General features: G+C 40.9%; 1 protein-coding gene across 2 annotated transcripts in view; it reads left to right on the top strand.

Moving 5' to 3' along the window:
- The first annotated feature begins 863 nt into the window (after positions 1-863).
- Positions 864-22,301, top strand: part of prkg2l (protein kinase cGMP-dependent 2, like) — a 35,133-nt gene continuing 13,695 nt past the window's right edge. Inside the window, exons 1-16 of one of the 2 annotated variants that reach the window (XM_031873096.1) lie at positions 864-928; positions 1,279-1,504; positions 2,778-3,143; positions 5,614-5,780; positions 7,772-7,885; positions 8,587-8,692; positions 12,300-12,363; positions 12,506-12,583; positions 14,080-14,174; positions 16,227-16,295; positions 17,429-17,527; positions 17,763-17,898; positions 18,752-18,888; positions 19,728-19,817; positions 20,804-20,945; positions 21,026-21,189. In XM_031873096.1, the coding sequence (XP_031728956.1) occupies positions 1,383-1,504; positions 2,778-3,143; positions 5,614-5,780; positions 7,772-7,885; positions 8,587-8,692; positions 12,300-12,363; positions 12,506-12,583; positions 14,080-14,174; positions 16,227-16,295; positions 17,429-17,527; positions 17,763-17,898; positions 18,752-18,888; positions 19,728-19,817; positions 20,804-20,945; positions 21,026-21,189 (1,949 nt within the window). In that variant the 5' untranslated portion in view covers positions 864-928; positions 1,279-1,382. Of the gene's footprint in view, positions 929-1,278; positions 1,505-2,777; positions 3,144-5,613; positions 5,781-7,771; positions 7,886-8,586; positions 8,693-12,299; positions 12,364-12,505; positions 12,584-14,079; positions 14,175-15,768; positions 16,296-17,428; positions 17,528-17,762; positions 17,938-18,751; positions 18,889-19,727; positions 19,818-20,803; positions 20,946-21,025; positions 21,190-22,301 lie in introns of those variants that run through there. The other variant, XM_031873095.1, reaches the window with a different exon arrangement.

Raw genomic sequence — 22,301 nt, 5'->3', positions numbered from 1 at the left:
ACAACTCATATTGATCTGGGTGGTGGAGGTAGCAAAAGCATGTGTACTGTACATATTTTTCTTTCAAAATGAATGAGTTAAACAGAGATACAGTGGCAGGTTGAACATGTTTTGTGCTGCTGTCTGCTGCAGTTAACATCATGCTCATTACTTCTGAAGCTGTGAGTACTTCAGTCACTAAGTCAATTCTTTCCATCATGGGTGATCATGATTCTAATTTACACTCAGAGTTGTGCGCCATACACTTATTATATGAAGCTGTCCGACCTATACATCATGTAGTGCTCCAGCCAGACTTAACAGACTGGGTTTGTGTTCACCAGGTAGTGTTAGATACTGAGAAACAAATACAGGAAAGGGCACATTTAAAAGGGTTGACGCCAGCTCCAATGCCAAATTGGTCCAAGGGCGTCAAGTTGGGGAGGCAATGGCCTCTTCCTCAATTCCTAACCCCTTTACTACTGGCACCATTGCTCCAACCACACCCATCTTCCATCTCAACCTACATATCGATTTCAACTGCACACCTGTAAAGTTTAGTGACTGCATCCTTGCAGCTGCAATCGCGTTCATTAAATCTGTCCACAGATAGACTGACATGGTGCAACAATATCAGAGTCGCTGTTGCAGCTCGTAACAAAACGCATCATGAAAAAAATTATATATACTGTATATACACTCCCTCTCTCAGCATGTCAAACACTGCAAGGCCACCAGGGGTTGCCAGATACTTCCACTTCTTGGGCTAGGTGACACAGTTGGAAATGGTAAAAGAGCCTCCAGCCTCCCAGCATAAATAAGCTTCATTGTGCTTGTGGATGGCAACCAAATGAGATGCAACTGAATTCTGGAGCATGAAACAGTGATCACATAGTCAGTGTTTCACAGCATCGGGATTATCATTTTCAACAGATTCCTCAGCCACTCTGTAAGTAATAATGGAAATTGTTCTATTTCTTGATAAGTAGACTCTGTAGAAAATGGGAGAATCTAAAGGGTGCATGGTACAAAAACCTGATTGTAAGACTTGCTTAAGGACAATTGGCAGATAGTCTAGTGAGGTGTTTAAAATGTGGATGAATAATGTTTGTTTGCCCATGAGCACTAAGTAAGTATCTGTGAAGGATGATCTAAGGCAGGATTCTGTCAACTTTATACACCATATCTGAGTTATCTGAGTTTTCATTTCATGTTAAGAATCATAGTTGATTCACTAACACACATTGTCAGTCAGAATAGTCATTCATCAGTGGGTTTCTTTTCTTTTCTTTTCTGTAGAACACTTAAGCATTTAAAGCAGGCGTTAAAGAAGAAAGAGCACCTTGCCCGCTTGCAGAGCTAGCTCTCAGACAGCCATCGCGGTGAGACTGAGAGCCATTCCTATGGTGGCCAGCCAATGCCTGGCCATGGGCAACGGTTCGATAAAAGCCCCACAGGCTGAGGAGAACAGCTGCCTGGCCTCCATCCACAGGGACCGCCCTGGCTTGGACACAGATGTCCTCAGGTACCTCATGCTTATATGTGCTCCGTTATGAAAAACACTATTCTAAGATAAGTACAGGATGACCCGGGAATTCTTAAAAACAGTTTATTTTACTTACTTACTGTAGGTGTGTGTGTGTGTGTGTGTATGTGTGTGTGTGTATGTGTGTGTGTGTGTGTGTGTGTGTGTGTGTGTGTGTGTGTGCGTGTGTGTGTGTGTGTATGTGTGTGTGTGTGTGTGTGTGTGTGTGTGTGTGCTCAGCTGTATAAGTTTCAAAGTTCAACACAATTGGACAAGTCCCTATAGCACTGTTTGTGGGGGCTAGTACCAATTCAATTTTCACAATGAAGAGAATGAAGTATGAAGAATCCAGATTGTCATGTTCTTCATTCTTAACCTCTGTTGCTGAAATGTGAAAGCATACTTTCAATGAATCAATCATCAAGGTGAATCATTTCAAGAAGCCTGTCATGATCACCATGGTTGGATCCATACATCGCTTATGGGTTTCAAACTTTAATAATGTGGAGGGTGTTGTGGAAACCAAATTCAGTTTCTGAATACAAACTGGTAAAATACCGTATGCATGCAGTTCAAACACATGATTCCTTTATAACCAAGACTTCCTCCAAACTTAATAGCAAATGTTTATCAGTGTCTTCCAAAACCTTTTTCATTATTGTTACAGAAAGACTCATCCAAGCTTTTTCTGATCTGCCATGATTTTAAAAAGCTACCATACTAAGTTATGGGGAGGAAATGTCGCGGTTAAACAACACCAATGTTGGCTCTTGGTAAGAACCAGCAGATACAAAACAATGAGGGTGGAAGGCCAGGTCGAGCTGCCTAGTAACTGCTCTTTGCAGAGAGTGTGAGTCAAAGGCAGTTTAATAGGACGTTAGGTTAGTTCTAAGGAATAGTGTCGCCCGAGGGCTCAGTGGTTGACAGTAGAGGACAGCACAGGGTGCAGGGTGCAATGATTGGTCAAACTTCATTTAAAAGGGCTTCCATAGCAATGCTTGTGTGACTTGTACTATATTTCACCATGTGTATTGTTATAGAAATAACACTACAATGAAATAGTTTTTTACAGGTTTTGAGGTTCATATTTCCATCTAAACTTGCCCCATCCTTTATGGATTAGTCCTACATGTGAATGGTAAAGGTATTCATTTGTCGCTAGATGTATAGCTGCATTGTGTCTTGTAGTGAACAATGTGTTGGTGTATAGTAGCCTGGCTTTTTGAGGCTGCCTTTATGTGTATTCAGTGATTGAACCAATACTTATCTTCAGGTTGCGGATTACCCAACTGGAGGCGGAGCTGGCATGTCGGGACCTGGAGTTTCGATCCCAGGAGCTCCAGTTACAGCATCTCCGCGTCGAACTGGAGGCCAAGATCTCCCAGATCGACAAGCTCCAGGATGCCATCGGCTACAACAACAGCCTGGGCCGCTCTCCGCCGGCCCTGCGCCACCACGACCACCGCCGCTTCAGTGTCATCAACCAGGGCCCCAGCCGTTTCCACAGGGTGGCTGTGGAGGTCCACCGCAGGCTCAAAGCAAAAGACGGCGTGTCTGCTGAACCCACTTCGGAGAACTTCTGTGGAGGGTTCAGAGCAGCCCACATCTCAATTGCAAAGTCCATCCACAAAGACTCACAGTGAGTGAAAGGGCAATTCCACACAAATAGGGAGGTCGGTATTAACCTTTTCTGACAAAACCGCATTTATATAACGTCTCGGATTCATAACTGCCAGAATTGAAGAAGCAACGATATCTCTGGTGTCCTGATTCCTGCATTGCTGCCATGTAAGCACAAGTCTCGTCAGACATGTTGTTTGTGTGAGCGATGATATCTCCTCTTGTGCGAGTCACATGGCACGTGTGTGCGCTGGTTGGTTCCGTGTGTGAAATTGACCAGGGGGTCATGTGAATGGCAGATGAATTCGACAGTGTAACCATCATGGTGTGCATGCAATGCAATCTATGTAATCAAACGATCGCTGATAATACTACATTGTGAACAACAAATCCTCCATTCAGTCAAAAATAATGTTATCATGTATAAGAAGATGTTTCCGCAGCAATATAAAACAGATATTAAAGATGAATTACGTGCTGATTAACTTTCGAACACTTTACATCATTAAAACTACTAATGACAAGATTTTAACAATAGAAATACAATCTTTAATTTCCTAATCATTTGAAATGGGTGGTTTTATGCAAATAACCACTATAGATGACTTTAACAAAGTAAAATGATAACTTTTATAAAATTGATAATGATGATAATACATATTTTAGTTCATTCAACATAATAACAGACTGAATGAACAAAGTAAAACTAAATGTACCACCACTTATGATACAACTAGAAAATGATGTATTATGCCATCAACAGGTTCTTTGGTTGCTCAAAAAATGTTTTCATTGAAATAGTTTGATCAATTGTGATCAACCCAAACAGAACATTATTGGTAGGACGACGGGGAAGCTCTGGCAAGCTTTTGTAACACCCCCCACATGTGAAAGGCAACATTAGCATGGCAGGACAACAGAACGACATGGAGGGAAACAAAAGGCCACAGAATCTAAATGCAGGATCCGAGTCATTATGGGCTTCAACCTACGCTGCCTCTCTTGCCCACTACTCTCAGATCCATTCAGCACTCTCCTTTTCAGTAAATTCACTGTGTGATGTGGTAATCAGGGATGCACACTCCGCTCAGGGAAATCTGCTGAATAAATTGAAATTGCAGGCATTAATGCAGTGGCTTGGACCCAGGACCCACATTTGCCAGATTATATTTGTTTAGTAACAATGTCTGGTAAAAGCATAACGGCGTTCATGCAGCGCTGATAAGATTATATTTGTTGTTGAAAATAATAAAAAATGTAGCATCCAATTTAAGTTTTCTTTTGAAAAATAAATTAAAAAACACAACCATCTAAGCCAGGGGTGTCAAACTCATTTCACTCTGGGCCACATCAGCATCATGTTTCCCTCAAAGGGCCGGTTGTAACTGTAAGACTGTGTAAATGTAACTACTGTAACTACTCCTAACATTTTGTTAAATCTCTCTCTGCATTTGATTATTGTTGATTCAAGTGTAAAAATATTGTACATGTAGTTTTATAAATGTAAAATGATATTTAAGCACATTTCTGTTATTATAACATAAATCATTTTAATTTAGGGTTAATAAACCCACATTACTCTATCAAAGATCAAACTATTAACGAAAACAACAAAGACAAATATCATCAAACACAAGTTATGACATTAACTTTGTTCAAAGCTATTGTTGTCACCTCTCTGCATCACTAATGTCCCTGCCGTCGTCCCGTGCATGGCAGCTACATCCAAGAGCTCCTCACAGAGTCAGGTCTGCCTTCAGCCTCTTACAAACACTGATAGATGATGTATCTCGTCTCTGAGCTAGCTGTGTTGTTAGATTGCTGCTAGTTCCTGAACTCGGTCTGCGATGGTGTTTCTTCACAAACTGACATTTGTAAAAGTCTGTATCTGGTCGGAGCTCACCTGCTCACATACCTTTAGCATGCACTGGGCTGTTGCTTCTGTAAATATATTCTGCTGTGATTGCAGTCTGCCTTTTAATTCTTGGACAATTTGATGTTTTTCTTGGAGGCTAAATTTAGCTCCGTGTTTGGTGTCAAAATGCCGACGTGAATTGTATCCTTCATCACCGACACGCATCATAACACAGAAGACAGACCCGTTTGTTCTCCTTGGACATTTTGGGATTATTTGTCGATCTTTTTCAACTCAATCACTTGTTGGAAAACCTCTTTACGGGCTGTTCCCTCTCCTGTCCACCTGTTTTTAAAAAAGAGGTAATAACTAATTAACCATATTGTTACCAAGTGACTGTTAGGAGGACAAGTAATCAATGTCCAGCCACTGTGATAATACTTCACAACATGCTATCTCATAATTTCAACTTTCTATCTCATAATTTCGACCATGGGGATATTTTTATTTTCAAGTCTAACTTTTAATTTTTTTTCCAAAATTAAAAAAAAAAAAAAAAAAAAAAAGTTGTTTTTTTTTGGTAATGTTTGGTAAACTTTGGTAATGTTTGTTTCTGTTTCTTCCTGAATCCCAGGACCAAGAAGCTCATCAACAATGCTATCATGAACAATGACTTTCTGAAGAAGCTGGAGCCACAGCACACGAGGAAGATGGTGGACTGTATGTATGAGAAGGTTTACACGGAGGGACAGCTGGTCATCCAGGAGGGGGAACCTGGAAACTACCTCTATGTACTGGCAGGTAAGCTCCGCAGAAAATGTGTCGCTCTGATGGGTTACTCCACTGTCATATTTACAGTTGGAAAGGCTGAGGGATCTGGGGGATATTGAGGGATTTTGTACAGTTTGCAATACAGTTTGTTTTGAGTAAAGTTTAGGAAAATTCATCTCATTAGGTGATTTACAGAAGTCTTCAGTTCATCATTTACAGATGTTATTTTCCCATTAAGATGAGTCGTACCAAAAATCTGGTTTAGTATTATTTTAAGAATACTAGAATTGTTTTACCTGTATGTTAAATTAGTTGTAAAGTACAGTTTCGGGATCTCTTTTAAATAAAAATTGTAAATGTATGTTTTTTTCAATCATATCAGAATCAGCTTTATTGGCTATGTACGCTTACAAGGAATTTGACTCTGGTTTTGCGTTGCTCTCTACTTACACAGAATTTACAATAAACAGGAAAGATGTAAGCATAAATATTTAACAAGTACAATATAAATATATTTAAAAAGTGTATATATACTGTATATATGAACATAACCCTATACAACAATGCAACAACTGTAGAGTTTTTGCAGAAAATAAAGGGCTGGACACAAATGCAGGGAGACACGGGAAATGGAGGGTTGGATAAATATGGGTTTAATGGTGACAAAAAAGTATTCCACACAAAAACGTGTCAATCAAAAGTCCATGAAAATAAAACATCCAAAGAAACAGGGAACACGGCAGAGGGGAGCGGACACAAAACGTACCAGAAAGTAATGTCAGACAGACGAACAGACGGACCAGGTTTCCCCACAGACGAACGGACACACAGGGTTTAAATACACAGGGAAGGTGCAGGTGATTAGACACAGCAGATTTCAATTAAGGGCGGGGCAGACAACCACAGGGGAGGAACAGACAAAGGCTGGAAATAAAGTGCAAGACACAGGGAACATCTCAATAAAACAACAACAGTGTCAATGGAATTAAGGTAATAGTGCAAACAGAGGTAGTAGTGCAGTATGACTGATTCATTGTCCATCAGAGTGACGGCCAGTGGAAAGAAGCTGTTCCTGTGTCTGGTGGTTTTGGCGTACAGAGCTCTGTAGCGCCTACCAGAGGGGAGGAGTTGAACAGCTTGTGTCCAGGGTGTGAAGGGTCTGCAGTGATCTTTCCTGCTCGTTTCCTGACTCTGGAGGTGAACAAGTCCAGGATGGAGGGCAGGCTGGAACCAATGATTCTCTCTGCAGACCTGACAGTCCGTTGTAGTCTGTTTCTGTCCTGTTTGGTGGCCGATCCAAACCACACAGTGATAGAGGAGCAGAGAACAGACTGGATGATGGCTGAGTAGAACAGAATCAGCAGCTCCTGAGGCAGGTTGAACTTCCTGAGCTGGCTCAGTATAACAAGTTGATTCATTTAGGCTGACATATTCTTCATTACACAGCCAGGTTTCAGTAAGACAAGATAAATCAATATGATTATCTGACATTAACTCATTTACTAATGCAGCTTTAGATGACAAAGATCTGATATTTAAGAGTCCACATTTAATTATCCTATTTTGTTGCACTGTTGCGGTAGTTTTAACTTGGATTAGGTTATTTAGTTTAACTCCTTGACTGTTTACTTTTGATTTAATTCATTGAAGTGGCCGTGGGGCATACACAGTCTCTATGGTTTTGGGTGAGTAACTGCTCCAATGGAAGCTCAGAGAAGTGTGTAAGACTGCAACTCTGCTTCCTGGTCTGAACTCTGGGTTGTCATGGACCAGGTCCATACAGAAACTGGGTCAGATTTGCAGAAATGAGATCTGCTGCATCCAAAGTGGGATGAATGCCCTCCCTCCTAAGCAGACCAGGTTTTCCCCAGAAAGTGTCCCAGTTGTCCACGAAGCCCACATTGTTTGCTGGACACCACCACGACAGCCAGCAGTGGAACAATGACATGCGGCTAAACATTTCATCATTGGTCAGATTCGGGAATGAGTTTGAACTGTATGCTATGTTTTCCTCACTGCAGATGGCTTGCTGGAGGTCATTCAGAATGGGAAGCTGCTGGGGGAGATGCGTCCTGGCACAGCGTTTGGGGAACTGGCCATTCTCTACAATTGTAAGAGAACAGCCACTGTCAAATGTAAGGGACTAAACCAGTTATGGTTCTTAATATGTCTCACCTTTGGGATTACATTCTTGCATTCACTCCCTTGTGCTTATATGTGTATCACGTTGTGTGACAGCCATATCCATATCATATACAGTATCAGACAGCCACTGGCTGGATGGTACATGAGCAGACGGTTATTCACAGAGGGAGTTATTAAATAAATATTATCTATATTTTTGAAATTAACATTAAAATATTAAAATATTTCAACAGAGCTTGTTACAGATCAGCTACCATGAATAATATACAAAAATAAAATAAGAAATGACATCAAATTAAAATGATATGGACTTAATAAATTAAATTCACAGAATTAATTGCAAATAATGGCTAGTGATGGCAATGGAATCATTAACTCTGCTACACATGCTAACTGAGTAGAGGCAGTTGTCAGCAAGACATCCTAAAGTGCCTTGAAGTTCGACAGCATCATCAGATTTGCCTTACACCACAAAAACTGTATCAGTGTTAGTATTACTGCCAAAAGATTTTGGCCTATCAAACTCAAAGTCCGCGACTGAATTTCTGTCCCAGTCCGTTCCTGTGTATAGGTCTTTTATGTACTGTACCATAAAATGAGCCAATTCATGTAGAAGGACCCTTAACTATCCTCCACTGTGAGGATAAAGATATCGGTTGAATGAGTTTTTAATGATTCCATTCCAATCCAGCTGTGTCCCAGTCTCATATCTGGGCACTGGACCGCAAGGCTTTCCAGACCATCATGATGCGGACCACACAAGCCAGACATGAGGAGTACTTCAGCTTTCTGCGAAGGTACAAACCCAACTGACAGGATGTCTCTACTCACATCAAACAGCATTAGCCTGGCAAGAACCTGTTAACACTCCGACGGCCCGCCCACGGGCTTTTGGAGTGTTAAGTGTACATCTGTGTCATGTACACAACTGCTATGTATCGGTAGGTACTGATGTGACATATCATTGGAAAGCTAAGATTCTTGTGATTCGATTTATGCAAACCGTTTCAAGAAACAATCACAACAGTAGGTACAATCAACGCCTCTGTCAGACCACCAACCAACAAACAAGCAGTTACAAAATCGAGGCAACTCACCGATGAAGCTTCATAGTAATCCACCCATCGATAACATTCCAACAAAACATTGGCAAAGGTCCAGAAGATCCAATCCAGTAAAATATTTAGTCCAAAACACATTATTACATCCATAAATACCCACGGACTGCTGTTGCATCATTTCAAATTAGCCGGCCGTAATGCCAAATTATCTATGTATTTTCTGTAGTAACTCCAGTTTGCATGTAAACAGAGACGCTCTCTGTGTCTCAAAATGGCAGCTGCACTCTGACCTTTCGATTGACACCTCACTTGACTCATTAGGAGCTTCAATGTCTTGTCCATAGCCTACAATAGCCAACGAGAGTCTTATTTCGTGTAAAGCTCGAGCCAATTGCAACCGATCGTTCTGATGACTGACGCTTCGTATAGCCAATGAAATTTCGAAAAAGACGATATACAGCTTCAGGGGTAGAATTAGAGCCAGAACACAGAAGTCACGGCGTAACAGCGAGACTCTGCTGCTTGCGTCCGTGCGTAAAATGAAAAGTATGGTTTTGGAGACTTTAGGAAAGTGAATAATGGTGAAATAACTTATAAGTTACTGTGTTTCGACATAAATAAGCTTTAGTTTGAATTAGGAATACACATTTTGTAGATTGCCAGTGTTTGTGTGTGTGAAGTTGTATTACCCCTTTGTTTCACTGTGTGTGTGTGTGTGTGTGTGTGTGTGTGTGTGTGTGTGTGTGTGTATGTCTTTAGGTGTTACTGCTGATCTGGGGGAGGTATATACTGTATATATAAACATCGAACAAAAAGTTCGGAAATTAGTGTTTGGTAGATTACTTCTCTGTTGTAACAATGCTTCTTTGCAATAAATGTTATACTGTTGGAAAGCCTGTTTATTCACCTTTCAAACGGTGCCCCATTTGTAAGGAACATGCATTTGTAGGATGAGCAGCACAGCTGAGTATGTGGGTTGCACCCATGAAAAATTTGCCAAATCTTCTCTGCCAATGCCAAACAGCATATTCTGCTGTTGCTATCGACTCTTGTTTGGTGTTGTTTGGTGGATTGGATGATTGAAGTCTATCAGTAACAAGGAAGAAACAAGACATATCGGCAATTTTAATTTATTCATTTAACAAACAGTCAGGAGCCTCAGTAGCGTGTGAGGTCAGGACTGCTGGCAGGCCATTCCATCCTCTACTCCCAAATTCTGGAGGTAGTCTCTGATAAACCGCTCTGTGGGGGCGAGCGTTGTCATCTTGGAGGATGGAGTTCGGTCCCAGACTGTGGAGAAATGGGATTGCCACTGGTTGTAGAATCTCATCTCGATATCTCTCTGCATTGAGATTGCCTCCAATGAAGACAAGCCTCGTTTTTCCAGTGATGGAGATGCCGCCCCACACCATCACACTGCCTCCACCAAAAGGTGTTACTCTATCGGTGCAGCAATCAGCATAGCGCTCTCCCCGTCTTCTCCACACTTTGACCCTACGATCCAACTTCCTTAGGCAGAATCTGGACTCATCGCTGATCATAACATTCCTCCACATGTTCAGGCAGAGAAGACTTGGCAAATTTTTCATGGGCGCAACCCACATACTCAGCTGTGCTGCTCGTCCCAGAAATGCATGTTCCTTACAAATGGGGCACCGTTTGAAAGGTAAATGAACAGGCTTTCCAACGGTATACAATTTATTGCCAAGAAGCATTGTTACAACAGAGAAATAATCTACCAAACACTAATTTCCGAACTTTTTGTTCGATGTTTATGTATATATATATATATATATATATATATATATATATATACACACATAAGGAGGTGTGTGTGTGTGTGCCTTCCCCCCTCTGTGTTTCATTGTATGAACTGCTGACATGTGAAAATGCAGAAAAGATGGAAAAGTTTTGTCTAGTTTTGTAAATGACAAACTGTTACTTCTTTATTTTCACATAGGCAATCATGTGATGTAGATTCAGATCAGGAGTGGGTTAGGCCTTTTTAGCCTAGGTATGTGACTATGGTTACCAAGCGTCTCCAGATGGCCTTTTTTGGAAAACGCCAAGACATACCCTTAGAAAAACATGTGTAAAATATTAACTTTCTGTGGTATTGTTATCAGATTTGAGCCTGGACTAGGTAAGGCTTCATGCTGTGGTCCCATTGTGTTTCCAGCTAATAAGTCCAGCTATAGTCATCTGCAGGCATCTGTTTGCAAAGAAATATTCAGGCGGAAATAAAAACCTTCTCCTTCAGTGTGTGCAAACTTCTATTACTCAATGCCAGTAGCACTTACAGTGATTCTGACTGTTGGGAAACAAACTTCAGAGTGTTACCTTTCAAAAGAGACCAAAACCGTGCATGTACTCCAAATGGTTCAAGAACAGCTTTCAATTTACTTTGGGTATGCCTTGGATAGGCGTTATAGGCAAATTTTACTGGAGTGATAACCACTTAGTAATGTAACAAAGAACAATAATAGCTTTGGCTTTCAGATGGGGTTTAGGTTTCAAATGGGGCTGTATATGTCGTGTTCAGTCGTTTTGGGTCTGAAAGATGTAGTTACAGGTCGCAACCTGTGCAGAACTCTATACAGTCAGCAGTATTGCATGAGCTATTTGCGTGAAATAGGTCTTATGACAGATATGGTCAGGTTTTGGTAAAAGCAACACAGACAGAACAAGACAGGGTGCCGTCAAATTGTCTATGCATTAAAAACTGCAGTGCATGTTTATCCCTGAGGACAACCAAGCCAATACCAGCTGGTTATACACAAAGCCTACATTTGACAACATGAACATAGTGGACATGTGCAAACAGATACTCGATTATATGTGGATTTGAAAAACACTGTAAGAAAAATAAACTAAAATGTCTTAATTACATAATCACAGTTATTGAGTTATATTTAACATTTAAAAAATGTATTAAAACTTTATTTAACCAGATACTGTACGTCCCACTGAGATTACAAGCCCTGGCCAAGACAGCAGCATTACAGTGTTTCAGACAACATACATGCAAACATATGAAAGTAAAAACACACAGAACAAACAGTATACATTCAGTGCATTGTTTCAAACAAAAACCAACTGTATCAACTACTAAATCATGTCAGATCTTACGTGTAATAAATCTAACCGTTTGTATTATTACATCATCAAAAAAATCACAAATACTAGGCAATAATTATTATTATGATAATATAAGCATTATACGGATGTCCTAAATTTAAGTCAGTTTATTCAATTTAACAAATTACTATTGTATTGCGGTTTCACTGTATATAATCAATCTCTTATCACTTATAATAAATGTGAATATTTGTTTCTCTGTAAGTGTGTCTCTGCTCCGAGGACTACCTGAGGAGAAACTAGCCAAGGTTGTTGATTGTCTTGAAGTGGTGAGTACTTCCCATTCCACCACATTTCTGGCAGCTATACGTTATGCATTACATGCAGTTCCATATAGTATCCGTTTCTAACTAATTAGTTTCAGATTGTATCTAAGTCGATAAGAAAATGACTGACATTCTGTCTTTTCAGGACTATTTCGAAAAAGGGGAGTATATTATCCGAGAGGGTGAAGAAGGGAATACTTTTTTTATTATTGCAAAAGGAGAGGTGAGACGTCAGCACATTCTTGTCAAACATGCCATCTTAAAGCCTTAATATTTTCTTAATTGAAAGCAAATATTAGTTTGGAGCCTGTTCAAAGAAGGTTGCAGTCTGGTGTGGATAGTATAACACGCTAGGCCTTCTCAATCTGTGTTCTGCTTTGTACTTGTGTTCCCGTGGACTTGAGCAATGTCATTAGTTACAGCCAAAACTGTTATTACAAAACTACTCTTGCTCGCTCAGTAGCGTACGAAGAAGGATTGAGTTCAAATAACAACGAGCAATTTACCAGGAATGAGAGGCAGGTGGCTGGGTTTCCGTCGTATTTCTCAATCTGGATCCCTCTAGGCTCGTGACCGGGAAGAAGAGGCTCAGATAGCACCTCCTCTCGTGAAGGCTGAGCCAGAGAGTTGGCCGCTTCAGGAGCGATGGCAGAAGAGGCAGATGCTGCCTCATCCACCATCTGCAACTGGTTGGAGAGTGAACCCACCATGTTCTCCATAGATGACTAGAAAGTCCCCTGATGAGCCTGCAGCTGCTGCATGGAGGTAGCGAGTGAAGCCAGCAGTTGTTCGTGCTGGTGAAATCGTTGGCCCTGGTTTGAAATAGCAGCTCTGAGTCGGTCTGATCTTGCTGAGTCTGTCATGGCCAGATTGTACTGTGATGATTAGAGTACGACTCAAGTGCAGAGAACAGACCAGAGAATGAAGTTGCAAAAATCAAAGTATTTTCTGAGGCTCAGTTCAAAACAAGGCAGGACAGGCATGAAGCGAAATGAACATGCATAACAGTAGTTCCAAAACAATATATATATATATATAATAAGTTACAAACAAAACAGGTAATCAGCGGAATTAACACCAGTCATAAATGGTCAAACAAACAAAGCACCCAACAAGACTACTGACTATAAACAGGATTACAAAAGCAGGTTTCAGGAACAACAGGAATCGTAAATGACACAGAAGAACTCGTCTACGGGAATGACTGAGACAATCTAGCACCTGCTTAGTGACCAGCTGGGATTTAAGTACTGCGGAGATCTGATGATCAAATGAAACACAGGTGCGTAACAAAACAGGCAGGAAACTAAACAAAGACAGGAAGTAAAGTAACTGATGAAGCATGGGTAGGTGAATGACAACAAGTGTTCATGTGGGTCGTCACATTATGTAACGGCACTTAGTTATTCCAACCCAAACCATGTTTTCCTAAACCTAACTCGGTAGCTTTGTTGCTTAAACACAGCAGGGCCTTATGGAGGCGCACTGATTGCTTATGTTGCTTGACATTCTTAAGAAAATGCGCAAAAAGGTAAACATTGATCAGAGTATCACTCTTTGAGTGGCCATTGGAGTGACTCAATTTCTACGGCATATCCTTTTCCCATACACTGGCTGACTTACAGAAAGTCCAACAATGAAAGAATGACAGACAGAAATATAACACTGATTAGTAAAATAGCTGTTGCTTTGCCTCATTCTAATGTTTTCTATTTGTAGGTCATAGTCACTCAAAGCACAGAGGGCTTCAATGAGCCACAGGAAATCAAGACATTGGGAGTTGGAGACTACTTTGGAGAGAAAGCTCTCATCAGGTACAAGCAACATGTTTACAGAAGGCTGAGGACTCAGTGCATAACATTGTATTCCAATGATTTTTGTTTCTTTGTGGTAAATCTGATCACATTAGATGGCTCAATGACCATAAGGGAAGGCCAGTGAACTTACACTAATACTTTCCAGCTGTTTGCCTTTAGGTGTACACAAGTGTTTACATCACATTATGTGGACGGATTAAAAGCTATTGTTTGATGTTGATAATGACAGTGAATGGTTAACTCCTCTGTTTGTCATGGCCATGTTGTTAAACCACTACATTATCACACAATTTGAATGAGTGTTAACTTGGTGCACTGTTGTGTCTTGTCCATTGTGTCTTGACGTCACAATGTCTTCCTCAGTTGTGTTTATTGTTGACCACTCTGCCTCTCTGTCCCTCCTTCCAGCCACATTCTCACTTCATCATTGCCATTTCTCTACCTGTCCACCAGAGGCCCTCAGACATTTCCACCTGGTTCAGTCACCTGACTCCCACATCCAGCCTTGCAGTAACCCCATTCCATTACCTGACCTGCCCACCTGATCCCCATTGCCCTCATTAGTCTTGCAATATATTTATCAGCCCACTTCCACTCATTCCCAGTCAGGTTGTCAATATTGCTTTGTGCCGTTGCTTTGTGTATCTTACTCATAGCGTGAGTATTTTATTAGTACCTGATTCATTTTCATTACCCTGAAATTATAGCCCCACCGATGGCGATGCTACCTCATCACCAATATCTTTACAGGCTGAATAGTACTCTCTTGCCCCTTTCACACGGCCTGTTCAAAATGGGGCTGTGCTGCCTTGCCGTTCTGTATAAAAGCTACGGAGGGGACAGAGTTGTACCACAGCTGAGCCGGCAGCGAAGGAGGGGCTCTCTGAAATCAAACACTGGGGCGGCAGTTTTGCAGAATCTTTGCATTGCATTTCCCTATCTACACAGACAGCATTTTTTACTTCCATCACTCTTTTATCACAGAACAGATATGTTTACATTTTAACAAATGAGACGCATGCAGGGGGGATCTTAAGTTATTAACCATATCTATGATGATGATCAAAACCAGGATTCTCAGGATCATAAAATCCTTAACATCCTCAACATCTTCAATATCCTCAGCCACATCAACTTCCACATCGTCAATATTCTCAAAATCCTTGGCATCCTCAACAATCTCAAAATCCTGAGCGTCCTCAACAGGCTTTGCATCCTCAGCATTAAAATTCTCAAAATCCTCAGCATCTTCTACATGTTAAGCATCCTCAAAACTATCCTTGACCACTTTAGCATTCCCGGGATCCTCAGCATCCTCAACACACTCAGCATCCTCAACAGCATCTTCAAAATTCTCAATAAATCTTGAAATCTTCGGCTATCTGAATATCTTCAGCCAAGTCAACATTATTATCATCAAAATCCTAAGTACTAAGGTTTTTCTAGAAGCCATCCAACATCACTGTTGTGACCAGTCACACTTTTAATAATAACTAATGAACCAATGAAACCATTTATTAAAACCAATGAAACCCACCAATGCAAGCCAATGAAACCCATACATACGAGAAGATGACACCTAACTACCTGTGCACTGTAGTGATCACTATTCATGAAAGGGTAATGTCTTGAATCTGGTGTGAAGGCCCGTACAGAATCAGAGGAGACATGGGACACATAACTCTGCTTATCTAGTATTGGTCTAGTATTGTACAATCAAAAAACAAGTCAAAGAGGTCGGTGACAAGAAGAGTCCTTCAGAGTTTAATGGTCATATTACATCAGAAAAGCTTCAACAGCACCATTTCTATAGTAGAATTGTACCATTGATGAGACAGAGGAGAAAATGCTTCCTTCAGGACATACTTTGCCTTCATCCCACAGCAACCAATACAAACAAACGAAAGAGGTTCTTAATATCACAGCACCTGGTTCATTTGAATCCAGTTGATGCTGTTGGCTGACCAAGGCATGCTCGGTCACACTGCAGTGTGTGCATATGGGTTAGTGATGTGTTTGTTTCACTGAACTGTACATGTGTGTTTACAGTGAGGATGTTCGCTCAGCCAACATCATCTGCAATGAGAACGACACACACTGCCTGGTGGTGGACAGAGAGTGAGTAGCTGGATGTTGTTTACGTGGCATGTTATTATGTACAGCTGGATCCTTGTACCAGACTCTTTAGTTCAATGTAATCTGCATACCTGATGTTAGATGACAATGTAGATAATAGTAATACTTCAAAAGTAAATACATACGCAATCTTATGAATCTGAATCTAAGCATTTCATGTCAACCTGGGTAAACTGTCCGCGAGAAATCTTTTCGAGGTCGGAAAACTGCCGTTGAAAAATATTTTGTGTTCTGCCAGAGAGGTCAAAGAGCTAAAGGTGGAAACCTTGACAATAAGCTTGGCAGCCTTCTGGAAGCATTCACAACCTACATTTTACTCCAAAATAAAAAGATTTATTTATTATTATTGTGACGCATTGTTCATCATCTAACTCCTTTTACTTTAAATATATAATTTCAAGTGAAATTGTAGGCAAATCTGTGTTCTTTCAAATAATGTTGACGTGGAAGCAAACAGAGTTTTGTACATTTTGTTATATTAGCCTGAAAGTGAGAGGATCCCCAACAGTGTGCCAAATATACAGTGGCAATCGGAGGTCACGTCCAACACTTCACCCCTCTGTATGTTCAACTTTTGAGGTATATACTGTACATACGAATTCAACCTATTCCTACTTTTCCAACTGTTCCTCCTACTTTACCCTCTTCGAAAATACTACAGCCAGCACTGCAGTGTAGCATCAGCCTAGCAGCTTCCAGCATCCACACTGCAATGCCTTCAGAGATTGTGTTTCTAGTAAAGTATTTATTCAGCACAGGGACTATACTGTTGGGTTTACAGTTGGAGCCAGTAAAACGTTATCCATCTGGGGACAAAGGTAATATTTTTGGACAGATCCCACTGAGTAAGCATCCATGCAAAATATGACATACTGGTTAGAAAGCAACCTAGCTGTGCTATCCTACACTAGGAGATGTGTCATCATATCACCTGTGGTCAGGGGCAAGTTCATAAATGCATTTAAAGACAAGGACAAAATGAAATATACTGAAACTATATACTGCTAGTTTTCTGCATAGCAATGATACCCAATACTGTGCTTATAGATGACAAACACACACACACTGAAAATAAAAGTTGTTCATGTCTTTGCACCCTGCCTCCTCCTCTCTAGCAATTTCAACCAAATGGTGGGAACTTACGAGGAACTCCAGGCTTACCTGAAGGAATACGTGGAGGAGCTTTCTAGGAATGATGAGAGGAGACATGCCCTGTACGTGCACAATGACAGAATAGCACAAACATGTGCAGCTGTATAAATGTCAATCAAGCCTCCTTGTAAAGTGACAATTGTAGTGACTGATTGCATGTCATATAGTTATTACTGCATTTTCCGCTTTTCTGATCATAAGCTGATTTGAAGTTCAGTTTGCAAATGAGTCAGTCTAGGCCTAGAAAGCAAAAAGGGCCCAGATGTAATGGTGTGTCCTGTGTGTGTCCTCTGTCAGGCCACACTCTCCTCAGGTTGACTCTGCAGAGGCCCAGGAGCTGAGGAAGCTGAGGGAGAAGATTTCTCTCCTGCCTTTCCAGGAGCTCGAGGTCATAGCTACATTGGGCATGGGAGGATTTGGACGAGTGGAGCTGGTGAGCTGCAGTAACACTATAATGCCCCAACTATCACCGGTAATTAGTCGGCCCCTCTTTATACTGGAAATCATTGAGCTGGATTCTGTTTACAGCTGATATCTTTGTTTTGCCAAACCCAGATCTTGTGGTTGTTTAAAACTCACCCATATATCTGCATATATAAAGGGGTAGTGTCTGTGGCATCAATGTTAGGATTGGTTCAGTGGATATGATAGGGTGAGGGATAAAACATCTGGAACACAGGGACAAACATTCAAGTGACACACAGCTTTTAAGCCATTCTAGAAAATCACGAGAAAAGCCTGAGATTTCCCAAAGTCCGTTCATATCATTTAAGGCAGGTTGTTCTCAAGGTTTGTAGCCATACCTCTGAAAAGTAATGCACAGTAATTCATATATAATCCCAAAAATCAATGTAATCCATGTAATCATGAGCCAGAAGTCAGATTTATTTGTCACGTAACTTCCGTACTTCAGTAACGGCACTTCTGTCGTTTTTTTAAACCCAAACCATGATCTTCTCCTAAACCTAACTAAGTAGCTTTGTAGCCTAAAAATCTCTCTCACTGTAGCTTGACATTCTTAAGAAAACAACAAAATAACTTTTCGTAAGATTTCATACGAACCGTTGAATGAAGATACGATGATCAGAGTATCGCTCGTTGAGTGGCCATTGGAGTGCCTGCAATTTCTACGTCTGCAACTGCAACATTTAGCAATGATGGTTCATTTTAATATCATTTGTTTTCATTTACATTTTTACAGACATTCAGTCAATGTTTAGTTGGTGTGATGTTTAGCTGTAATATAGAGTTCTAGTGTCCCTCAGTGAGCATTGCTTGTTTCTCAGGTGAAGCTGAAGAATGAGGACACCACGTTTGCTCTGAAGTGCATTAAGAAGAAGCATATTGTGGACACCAGACAGCAGGAGCACATCTACTCTGAGAAAAACATCCTTCAGCAAACAAACTCAGTGTTTATCATCAGGTGTGATACACTCAGGTTTCTTTGTTTCATAAAGAGCTATTTTAGGATATTTAGTTCTTTTCTGTAATCTGAGCTAGTGGAAGCATGTAGATGTTGATTGGAAGAGACTAGAGTATGGGTAAGTTGCCTCTTTTATTCCTTAGGGGGCTGCTCGGGGTGTGGGTTTCTCTGTGGAGTTGCTAAGGAATTTGCTGGGAGAATGCTTGTGAACAGGGTCCCACCACTGCTCTGAGATTTATCTGGACTATGACTTTAAAGAACAAAGGCCTTGTGCAAGCATTCTGTTGACTGTCATGCAAAGGGAAAAGTTCAGCCAAAATGTGATGTTCACTGTCCCACTTAATAAATACAACACTCCTATCACTCAGTTTCTTCTTCATTAGTTCAGAGGTTCAGGGGCTCTGTGTTGAATGAAATCTAAGAATGCCCATTCTTAAAAGTTCCTGTTCATGGGCTCTCAAAATACAGAGAATGAGGACGAAAAGTATTTTTCTCTGAAGAGCTGTTGCATCAACTATTGTAATCTGCAGTGCCTCACTTTTTTGGTGACCTGTTATAGGTCAATAGAAGTGCATCATAGGCATGTTGTAGGAATTTGATCATCAGTAATATATTTTCAGCATTGTATTACCATAACAAGACATCAATGACAATGCAAAACATGAGTTTCTGCTAGACGTGCGCCCCAATGTACAGCATGTATCGTTATTTATAGTTAGGGGTCTTAATTTGAGTTCATTCTTGATCTGTTTTGTTCTCTATGCTTATGTTAGGAAGTGTTCTTAATGCAACACAGTAGTTAACAAAGAGTCTCTTGGCTGTCTGTGTGTGTATTTCAGGTTATTCCGAACATTTCGGGATGATAAGTTTGTCTACCTGCTGCTGGAGGCGTGTCTTGGTGGAGAGCTGTGGACTGTGCTGCGGGACATGTGAGTGTAGGTCCTTTTGTTACATTCATAACAACTACCCTCTATGCTCCCAGAAAAGATGTTTCTATTGAATAGCCTTAAGGAGAGTGGTGGCATGCATTAGCAATAGTTTAGCGAAAATGATTGTGTTCGGATTTCCACAAGCCAATAAATTGATACAAGACACTGAGACAAGACTTTTCAGAAAGAATGGTTGTAACCATAATTCTGTTATAATTCTGTTTGCAGTGATATGCTTTGATTTTTCATGTGCTCCGCTCTCAAAGCCATTTAATAGAAAGCTTTTTCTGGGACCATGAAGAGCCCAGGGAACTGAGTACTATATATTTGAATATATAGAACTGAGTACTATATATTCAATTCAGATTGTTTTTGGCTGAACTATTCCTCTGGTTGAATTTCCAGTCTGTTGCATCTGTAACCGCTGTCAGTGGTGACGTCACAGTGCACTGATACACTCTGGAATACATTTGTACAGAACTACAGTAAGGTGAGAGGTTGAGGCTCAACAAAAGCAAATGCACCACAAAGACTCAAAGAATATAGAGATAGGGGATGAAGTTGGATAAAGATGGATTGGGGAAAGTCTGGCTGGCAGAAGAAAGAGGGGAGCTGGCGGCTGGATGTGAGCAGCAGACAGGCAGGCAGTGATCCTGTGGGACAGAGAGACAGAGTTTGAGATGAACCAATGCAACTTCAATGCACATTTCAAGAGGCCTGAGTCGTGCCCCATCACTTTGGCTGAAATAACGATCTGTCGATGAGTGGATGGAGAACTGTGGTTGATATACTGCAGAGTACTTTGTTGGCCATAGGCATATGCCTATTTGGCTAGTGCTTCTGCTGTACATTAAGTTTTTACTGTGGTGACCCATTGGATTAGTCTGTGCACTGTCCCCGGCAGTTTTCTTAAAACTGGCCATTGGTCGGCTCTGTGTATATTCATAGAATTCCATTAATTTGTGGATCTTTTCCCAACCTATCAGGAGTTATTTTGATGAGCCCACAGCTAGGTTCTGTACTGGTTGTGCCTTAGAGGCCTTTGATTACCTCCACACTATGGGAATCGTCTACAGAGACCTGAAACCTGAGAACCTTCTACTGGATGCTGAGGGATATGTCAAAATGGTAAGCCTCTGTCAAAATACTTTTTCCTGTGACGTCCTAGAGTGTTATTCATTGTGTGTGTATTATTGTTGTGTCGTCAGGCAGACTTTGGCTTTGCTAAAAGGATTGGCCTTGGAAAGAAGACCTGGACGTTCTGTGGGACTCCAGAGTATGTGGCCCCAGAAGTCATTATGAACAAAGGCCATGACTTTGGAGCTGATTGCTGGTCCTTGGGAATCCTCATATTTGAACTTCTTACCGGCAAGTGAGTCAGTGAGGTAGAATCTCATACTCTTGAGATATTTGTCTTTTAGAAGAAAATATTAAAGCAAAGAAATTTGCTCTACATAACATGAATACTGCGGTGACACCCGTGATGTGTAATGTGGCACGATTGATACTCTGGAACTGTTAGGACTGTGTAAATGGAAGATATAGGAGGGAACGAGTTTTCAGGGATCCTTTCATCCTTTAATTTCTGTGTCAAAAAAACTAATCTTTTCTTAGTCCTCTTGGTAGTTGCTGTGATTCAACATAAAGAACCTTCGTCAGCAGGGTCATTTCTATGCATCAACATTCATGAGGTGCTTTGCATTGACCATTTATGGCTGAATGTGGGCATATAGAGGGAGGGATGTGTTGGGAATAACAGCCTCAAAAAGGGGGCACCAATATGTTGGGAACGTAAAGGAGCGTGTTTGGGTTATCAGCATCTAAGAAACTAAATTCTTGACATCAATAGAATTATTAATGTCAGTAACAATTATTAATAATAACGGGGCACCACCCTGCGAACAGGGACCAATAACCAAACGATAAAACTAAGTCTCATAATTAGTGTTCACTCACAATGTCAATAGTCTGAGTACTATTACACATTCAGTGTGAAAGTGAAGGTTTAAGGTCGAGCACAGACCACATATACAGCTATTATCACAATACACATGCACAAAGTAATCACAGACAGCTGCTCTTTAAAATATAACAGAGTTTATTACGTTCTAATACTAATGATCTAGTCAACTAATATCTAAACTAACAACAACTATACATTCATGAGCACGCTATCTAAAATCAACAGACGATTGAAAGGCGGGGGGGAGTGTGTGTGTACATGTGGTGTGTGTGTGTGTGTGTGTGTGTGTGTGTGTGTGTGTGTGTGTGTGTAAGGAGGAGGAGCGAGGGAACAGCTCAGCGATGTATGACGTAGTTGGGACGTGGTGACGTCTCTCATGCGCGAGACTCAAAATGGCGGATAGCCAACAGGAGACCTGGCGTCTATACGTGCCGGTAGCCGTTTAGCACGTAGCTACATTAGCTCAAAGCTATATGTGTGTGTGTGTGTGTGTGTGTGTGTGTGTGTGTGTGTGTGTGTGT

Source organism: Anarrhichthys ocellatus, unplaced genomic scaffold (assembly GCF_004355925.1).
Source record: "Anarrhichthys ocellatus isolate YVR2014 unplaced genomic scaffold, GSC_Weel_1.0 scaffold68, whole genome shotgun sequence".
In the NCBI taxonomy this organism is placed as follows: domain Eukaryota; kingdom Metazoa; phylum Chordata; class Actinopteri; order Perciformes; family Anarhichadidae; genus Anarrhichthys; species Anarrhichthys ocellatus.
The sequence above is the reverse complement of the archived record's forward strand: the minus strand, read 5'-3'. Positions and strand labels throughout refer to the sequence as shown.